The 9,102-nt window shown below is 39.6% G+C and overlaps 1 protein-coding gene across 1 annotated transcript in view; it reads right to left on the reverse strand.

The window, feature by feature from the left end:
* Positions 1 to 2,598: 2,598 nt before the first annotated feature.
* Positions 2,599 to 9,102, reverse strand: part of trim71 (tripartite motif containing 71, E3 ubiquitin protein ligase) — a 47,907-nt gene continuing 41,403 nt past the window's right edge. The window contains exons 4-7 of the mRNA XM_059349656.1: positions 5,784 to 6,026; positions 4,596 to 5,093; positions 3,474 to 3,614; positions 2,599 to 3,231 (exon numbers count right to left, since the gene is read on the reverse strand). Coding sequence (XP_059205639.1) covers positions 2,659 to 3,231; positions 3,474 to 3,614; positions 4,596 to 5,093; positions 5,784 to 6,026 — 1,455 coding nt within the window. The 3' untranslated portion in view covers positions 2,599 to 2,658. The remainder of the gene's footprint in view (positions 3,232 to 3,473; positions 3,615 to 4,595; positions 5,094 to 5,783; positions 6,027 to 9,102) is intronic.

Genomic DNA, 9,102 nt, shown 5'->3' on the forward strand with positions numbered 1-9,102 from the left:
CTTGATCTTTCCCTAATAGTCTAGACGGAATTGTCCAAAAAGTGAAAGTGAGGAGCATTTATGGGTGCAAGTCGGGAACTGGCCTACTTTACTTATTTCAAGGGTGCTGAATCCAAAAAAAATGGTTCCCAATATATATATATATATATATATATATATATGCAAAATACCAACTTTTAAGGTGAAATTAAGCATTATTTGTGTCATTTTTTATTCAATCAAGCACTTTTAAATGTTCCAGTTGGTATTTTGCATATATATATATACATAAAAAAGACAGAGCCTCCACTATATCCTTGCTCTGACCCTAGACTATAGATCCAGAAACTTAATTTCCTCATCTTGATTGCCAACTAACAAAAAAACTAAGGGGGAAATGGTCCAATGATGGGCAATTTGGTGGCCATTTGATATACAAATTAGAAGGTCAAAAACTCAAAATTTCGCTTGGGAACCATTTTTTTTTGGACTCAGCACCCTTGAGATATGTAAGGTAGGCCGGTTCCTGACTTGTACCCATAAATGCTGCTCACTTCTTATAGAAGGCCTTTATTCTGAAATCCGTCTAGACTATAAACCTAATCAAGTCCTAATGGAATCTAGTTTTGTTTAATTTCAAAAAGGTTAACCATATGTTTAAAACTGTGACTGTAATCTTGGTGAAAATGGGTTTCCCTCGAAACATAAGTGACAATGCTGTTTCATTGTATGGGAGAGTAATTGTTAGGAGACAGGGCTGGAGGGAGAGTAAGGGGTTCTCTTTGGTGCCGGTACCTTCTGTTCTCTATACAAACATCTCTGCAGACTGACCAAAAGGATTTTCTTTCAAAACCTGCCTCATACAGCAACAGGACATAGCAGGACGTGAGAGTACTCATGCACAATAAACTGTGACCCAAACACATTTTATTATTTTAAGCCTAACGTGGACAGTGCTCTGAACTCAACTCCGTGTGTTTTATGAATTTTAGACTTCCCAGCAACAATGATTATTAATAAAAAGTTTTTAAAGGGGTTTTTTTAATGTCTCTACTTGCCAAATCTACAGTTGGCCATTGTGCAGAAAATGTTAACTTTGGTTGACTCCAGTAGTTGGTCAATAGACCTCCATCTTTAGAGGAATTGGTCTACAAGCAATCAATCTGGACATGTCTCCTCAACTCCAAGCATCAATAAATAGGGCAGGGCTTTGTGATCACGCCCTCTCATTGGACTAAATCTCTGGCCCCCAGGAGCCAAGGGGGCGTGGCTTTCAACCACAAATCCAAAGGATTGTAATGTTGGGCCTTTAATTTGATGTCATTAACGTCCTCTGGACAGCCAAATTAGGTGTCTACTTACTTGTGAGGCTTTTGTCACACAGCATGCCTCACCAAAAAGGTGTCAATTCAATTAAATGATTAAATCTCTATGTTAAGATCGCTAAATAGATCCCGATCTTGGAAAAATTCATCACCAAAATCCTTTGGTGGGTCCTCCCTTTTAGAGGAGACGCTGCTCTCCTTGCATACTCATCTTTTGCATCTTAGTTGTTCATGCAACTGGCTGGATAGTAACGTCACAGGTCGTGTTTTATCAAAAACATTAGTTCATCCAGTCTCTTGAGACACGATTAGGGGGAGGGGCGTATGGATGATCAAACACTTTGGATTATTTTATTAGGAGGGCTACTTATATTAGAGGGCTACTTATTTACTACTTATTTGATGAGTTCTTCAACTATATTTTTTATTTGTCAATAAATTCATAAAATCAGCATTAGCCAGTAAAGCTAGAGGGAGAGCCTGACAAGTACTGATTATTTCAATCAGTCCTATCGTGACCTGAGCTAATTTTGATTCTATCTAGTTTGGCATCGCTTCGCACTCTCTTCTTAGGCTATCATGACACTAGAAACTCCACAGAGCCACAAAGAGACAAAGGGTTGATGCATAAGTGAAAAACTATCTGGCCTAAAAACATGAAAAGGACACTACTGTACCCTAGCTTCCTCTCTGAATGAAGCCCTCTAATGAGAATAAATCATGCAGCCTCTACAGCGGTCTGAGTATTGTCTCAGCAACAACATTCAGGAGGTTCAACTTTAACTCATATTTCAAAAAATGCACAGCAAGAATTCCTTTAATCCTGTGCAAATATCAACTGAACAGTCTATTCTTTTTTTTTTTTTGTCTCTCTTAAATAACAAAGTATAGAGGTAGGCTTTTCTTCTTTGTAAAACTTCACGGACTAAAACCTCTGCTCAGTGACTATGAGTACATTCATAAAGAGCTAAATGAGGTAGGTATGGAGCAGAGGGTACAAGATTTCAAGAAAAGTGAAAAAATCCCTGAGATGGATACTAAAGGAGAGCTTACAGAAAGAATTCAGAGCAGCTGAGAGAGAGGAAGGGAAATATGGCTTTTTCTACTGATTATCAATTTGTAGAGGTCCCCTTTGTCATACATACCACAGATATCTGATTGGGAATATATCAATGTAAATAAAAAAAAAATCTATAGTTTTAATTTCCCTTCGCTTCAGCGTGCTCTCAATCCTCCCTGAGCTCGCCTCCTGTTGTGTCTGTTGATTCATTCTCTCGCCTCCATTTCCTTCATCAAGAAAACTGCGCAAGGGCAAACAGAGGGAGAGAATGCAAAAATAAACTTTTTTTTTTTTTTAGAACTTGAGGATGCGATTATTTCCAAAGTCAACAACCACGATGACTCCGTCAGGCGTCACAGCCACACCGGAGGGGCGGTCCATCTGTCCGAAGCCACTCCCCTGTGTGCCAAATTTGCATAAGAAGTTTCCGTTGGGCTCGAACACTTGGACTCGGTGGTTGCGGGAGTCGGCCACGATGATGCGGTTCTCCTGGTCCACGGCCACGCCCTGCGGCCGCAGAAACTGCCCGTTCCCGGTGCCCTCGGAGCCCAGGAAACGGGCGGACTGGCAGTCCGGCCGGATGACCAGGAGCCTGTGGTTGTTGAAGTCGGTCACCACCAGGTGGTCTTCGTGGTTAAAGGCCACTCCTCTGGGAGAGTCAAAGTGTTTCCACAGGGCCCCCTCGAAGCCGTACTTGTTGAGGAAAGAGCCGTCGGGGGCGAAGAGCTGCACGCGGTGGTTCCTGGTGTCGGAGACCAGGATCTTCCCCTCGGAGTTGACAGCCACATCCCAGGGATAGTTAAACTGCCCATTCTTGGTACCCTTTTCCCCAAACTTCAGCAGGAACTGGCCCTCAAAAGTAAACACCTGTCAGACAAAGCAAATGTCTTAGAGCCTGCTATGTTTACATCTGCGGTGCAGAGAGTGAGCATGTGTTTACATATGTGTGCATGGGTTGACAAGTTTTCAGAAGCCAACATGCTCTTTCAACTTTCTTTCATGCAACTTTCCTGCAGCTGACTTAACAGTCCACATGTGAATTAAATAGAATTCCAGCAATTATGCAAAATTAATAGGTATAAAATGTGATTACGTGTTGGATTTCATACCTGCACACGGTGATTGTCCTTATCAGCCACAATGATTCTTCTCTGACTGTCGCATGCCACCCCCGCTGGACGATCAAACTGACCGGGCCGAGAACCAAGAGAGCCGAACTTATGGTGGAAGGCACCACAAGGCTTGAATATCTGGAGGGGGAAGGAACAAAAACTTTGCTTATTGATTCAACTTGTGCTCTCACATTAATCAATGTTAAATCCAATGGCCAACCTAATTTGTGTTTTTGTGTAGTTTTTAAAAGCTTACTATCTCCGCTCTGCTTTTTTCTAGCACTCTAATGCAGTAGTTCTCAACCTTTTTGAGTCGCGCCCACCAATTTAATATGCATGTTGTCCACGACCCCCGCTCACTGAACACAATCTCACACGCACAGTTCAGATCACACAAAAAAGAAACAAAATGACCAAAAAAAGGAAACAAAACGACCAAGAAAGACACAAATTGATAACAAAGTGATCAAAAAAGGCACAAAATGACCAAAAAAGACACAAAATGACCAAAATCACACAAATTGACCACAAAATTACCAAAAAAAGACACAAAATGACTAAAAAAAGACACAAATTGACCAAATAACACACAAAATGACCAAAAAAAGACATTAAGTGACCAAAAAGACTAAAACACATTAACACATGAACACGTGAAGACAGAGCTGACTTCCAAAATGATTTGGCGACCCCCAAAAATCATCTCGCGACAATTTAATAAAATTAAGCAAAAATGGACTCAAATTGACCCCCGAATGACAAAAAATGACCCATAAAAGACACAAAATGACAAAAAAAATACACAAAATGACCATAAAAAGGAAACAAAATGACCAAAAAGACACAAATTGACCACAAAAGACACAAAATTACCAGATAAGACACAAAATACACAAAATGAACAAAAAAAATACACAAAATGAACAAAAAAAGACATTAAACGACCAAAAAGACTTAAACACATTAACACATGAACACATTAACACAGTGGAAACAGAGCTGACTTCCAAAATGATTTGGCGACCCCCAGAAATCATCTCACGACCCCAATTGGGGTCCCGACCCCAAGGTTGAGAATAGCTGCTGTAGAGTGTGACTGCAGAGAAAAAGCTGCTCTACCTGTATGCGGTTGTTGCTGCGGTCGGCCACCACCACGTATCCCTCCTTGTCCACGCTGATGCCCCAGGGACGACACAGCTGACCATCTCCCTCCCCCTCGCAGCCGAAGGAGGACACCTGGGAGCCCAGGGACCCGTAGCTCCGCCCCGACTTCACCAGGACCTTGAAGGGGCTGCCCTGGATGTGCTGGTTACACACCAACACCGACACCAGGTGCTCGCCCTCGCACTTGGGCAGGTAGCTGACGGTGTACGAGCCGTTCTGGTGGTCCGTCACCTCCCCTGCAGACAGGTTGCTATCGGCAACCGACATGACGATCGCAGACACCGTGTCCCCGCCGGAGAGACGCGGCTCCCCGTCATGGTCGTATCCAATCACAGTGAAGGAGGCAGGCTTGCCACGAAGCGCACTTTTGAGGCCCTCGCCATGGGCTTTGGTGACGGGGGCGAAGGCTCCGCTGCTGATGAGTCCCATCGACTGGATGGCGATGTACAGAGCCTGAGGAACCATGGGGGAAGAAAATAGTGAGTTTTAAAGCTATACTTAAACTCAACATACATTGAACCCATGAATCCATTTTAAAGATCTGCTCTTATCATGCTATTTTGCTTTAACTAATGCATCCGTTATTATTTTACAATTTTATTTTACTATTATGTATTTATTTATATACAGTACAGGCCAAAAGTTTGGACACACCTTCTCATTCAATGCGTTTCCTTTATTTTCATGACTATTTACATTGTAGATTCATCAAAACTATTAATGAACACATGTGGAATTATGTACTTAACAAAAAAGTGTGAAATCACTGAAAACATGTCTTGTATTCTAGTAAACAAAGGGTGGTTACTTTGAGGAATCTAAAATACATGGTTAGCACTGGTTAAGCTTTTAACCAGTGCTTTCAATTTAGAGGACTACCTGGCTTCTGGTTTATGGTATAGTACTTTCTTTAGTTTTGCTTTCTGTTTTGCTGTGGTTCTCTGCTATATTTATGGTTTTCTGCTAAATTTTATAGTTTCCAAGTTAGCTGTTTGTTGGCCTGGCTCATTTAGTTGAAATTGCCCTCTTAAAAGCCTTTTGTCTCTGGTTTCAAGGGGTGTGGTTTTTAGTGCCTATATAATTGCTGCTTTTAGCTCAAAAAGTCAGTGCTTTCAATTTAGAGGGTTTTTTTGAAGTGCCTACCTGGTCTGGAGGGGTAAACATGAAGCGGTCGTCCTCCTGCGCCTGCAGCAGGCCTCTCAGAGCCTTCAGTTCGTGGATCTGGGTGAGCATTCGCTCCCTGGCCAGCAGCACGTCCAGGTGGCGGCCCTCGTCCAGCACCTGGCTGACGGCAGCGATGGTGCTGTCCAACTTGGTCAGACTCTGATGCAGTTTCTCCACCTGCAGATACAGAGACTTGGCCTTCACTTGACGGATCTTCTCCACCTGAAAGGAGACAAAAACAGAGCACAGAATGTTTTACTATCACCAAAGAAGCTTTTATTCTTCACAAAGCATGGAAGGAACACGACTGAGGCACAAAAAAGTCCAGCAGAGACTTTTCTTTTTAACCTGCTGAGACCCAAGGTTTTGTTTGCTAAATTTTGTTAGTTTCTCCTAGATATTTAGGATTAGTAGGACCTGATAAGTACAAAAACTAGGCATTGTCTTTGAACAGGAAGTAGATTTTGGAATAAATAATGGGTTTATTTTATTGTCTTACACAATTAATTCACCAGTGTACCAGCATGTCTGCCCACTGGATGGCAGCAATGTGCTGACCATGCAAAGTATTTCAGACATTCAGAAAGAAGAAGAAGATTTGTGTTATATGCAGCCAGTTATTAGATTTCAATTTAAACTGGTGTGTTAATAACCAGTCAGCTAGTTTGCAGGTTAGGTTAAGACACATGAAGTAGCACAGGAGGTTTACATGATATATTATAAATTGATAAGTTGACGGGCATTAGGACAAATTTCTTTGAGCAGAATTTCAACCCTACAAAAACAATTAATTAGTACAGATAAACATTTTACATATGTACATATCTTAATTGTAATTCGTATAGCAACATTTGATCAAAATCATATTGAAATTGCAATGTGGATTCATGTTATGTTCATGTTTTCATAAATGATAAATTATTCATGTATTTGTTTATGTAATCTATTTATTTTCAAAATTTTTATTTTTATTTATTTATTTATTTTTTGTTAATATGTTTTATTTAAATATGTATGTTTGGGGGGGGGGTGTTAATTGAGTAGTGTAGAAGGTTTAAATAAGCATATCCTTCATCCTACTCCTTTTCGGACATGTCGCGTTCACATTACAGCGTTTGTTTTGACTACTGCTATTTTTTTTTATTATTCTCATTGGATGTATTTGTTTTTGTGTTTACTTTGTTGTGTTACTCGCACATGTTCGAAATAAAAGCTGAACTGAACTGAAAGCTGAACTAATTGCAGAACGCGCAGTATTTGTTAATTGGGCTGATGACATTCAGAACTTTAATATAGCGGTTAACAACTATGACCAGAGAAGGAAGTCATACTCCCTCCATGTGTGTTTTAATAAGAGTTTCTCTGTCCTTTGTTGACAACAAACAACAAATTGTTGTGGTAGCCGGTCTAGCCGTGGGTTCATGCTAATGCTATGTGGTAGATGGTTCCCCCTCAGGTTACACTGTTAGCTCTCTCTTGTCTATTTTACTACTGTTCATAGTGATATGAGCACTGTTAGCTGCTAGCCACCAGCTCAGCCACCACAATGGTGAGACCCATGTGCAGGCAATGCTCTATGGAAGAACCACTTTAAAAAGGCAAAATATGTGTCAATATAGCATTCTATGAGCTAAGTATGAGCACATTTCACCTGTTTTTAGCAAACACAAGGTTTCCAAAGTGCTGCACAAACAATAAATACAGTTGATTTCATGCTGATTTTATGTTTTTATTGTATTCATGCATATTTTATTTTGTGCGGGCAGTACATTTTACATTTTATTTTATTTATTTTTATCCCATTTTTAATTTATTTTATCTTATTGCATCTTACTGTTCTATTGTTTACTACATCTCTTTGTATTGTGTTATGTATTTATTGTTTGTGCAGCACTTTGGAAACATTGTGTTTGCTAAAATTGTGCGATATAAATAAAGTGGATTGGATTGGATTCTAAATTAAGTATTATGTCATTGAAATAAGATATTTTTTCGAATCATGAAGCCATTATCGTAAAGCAATTTTCATAATGAAGGCATCACATTTTATAAGAGCTAAGAGGTTTGCTGTTGGTCCACTTTGCACCACAGATAGCATTTCTAAACCCGTTGTAAGTTATTGTTGCAAGTTTCTTTCTTCTTTACAACAATACAGCAGCAGACAAAGAGAAAACAATATGCAACACTGGATACTTTTCAAAGAGATGCAGGGATGTGGACTGAAAATATGGGTACTAAAGTAGCACCGGGATGATTTACTCCTCATTTAACCACAACACATTTCTGTTACCATAAGAAGGCAGATAAAGTTACAGTACAGTCAGTGAGAATAAAGCATTAAAGAGGCTGGTAGAACCTGAGAAGCATGGACTGGGCTCTTACTTACCACCAGCTAACAATAAGAGTCTAACACAATAGCCTGACTGCCTCTATATGCTTACAAGGACTTTTGATAGTCGGGAGAGACTCTGAAAGAAACAAAGAGTCCAATGGAGAGGGGGCTTTTGTTAATTCTTGGCATAAGTGGAACTCCAATTTGCATCTGTGAGACTCGAGTTACACTTTATAGTCGCTGAGGACAAAGACTTGAGTTAGGCTTTCTAATGGACAGACAACTTCTTTTAGTTCCTCGCTTGAAAACACTCGCTGGCAGAGTTGGTGTGTATTTCACAGAGTAAAAACCGGAGAGACCTTGATGTTCTTTGATGTAATAATTACATATAAGCTCACGTGCTAGCACAAATCCTGTGCTACACAAGGAACTTAATTGGTTATTGGTCAAAGACAGACTATTGTACTCACTGCTAATTGTTATTAGAAATATACATTACTGGTCAAAAGTTTTAGAACACACCAACTTTTCCAGAATTTAATTGAAAATGATGCAGTTTAATGTCTCAGTGTACTGTGAGATTAATGCACATTTGCAACATTTAAAATTCTTTATTGAGCATGATAGTGTTTTGAAAGTAAAAAAAAAGATTCAAAATCACATTTTATGTTGGACTAAAGGACTAAAAAAAGACACAAAATGACAAAAAAAGACACCAAAAGACACAAAATGACAAAAAGACACAAAATGACCAAAAAAAGACACAAAATGACAAAAAGACACCAAAAGACACAAAATGACTAAAAAAAACACAAAATGACCAAAAAAAGACACAAAATGACTTACAAAGACATGAAAAGAATTCAAAAATGGACAAAATAGTCATTTTGTGTCTTTTGTGTCTTTCTTTAGTCATTTTGTGTCTTTTGGTGTCTTTTTTTGGTCATTTTGTGTCTTTTTTTAGTC

This window comes from Centropristis striata, chromosome 14 (genome assembly GCF_030273125.1).
Source record: "Centropristis striata isolate RG_2023a ecotype Rhode Island chromosome 14, C.striata_1.0, whole genome shotgun sequence".
Classification (NCBI taxonomy): Eukaryota; Metazoa; Chordata; class Actinopteri; order Perciformes; family Serranidae; genus Centropristis; species Centropristis striata.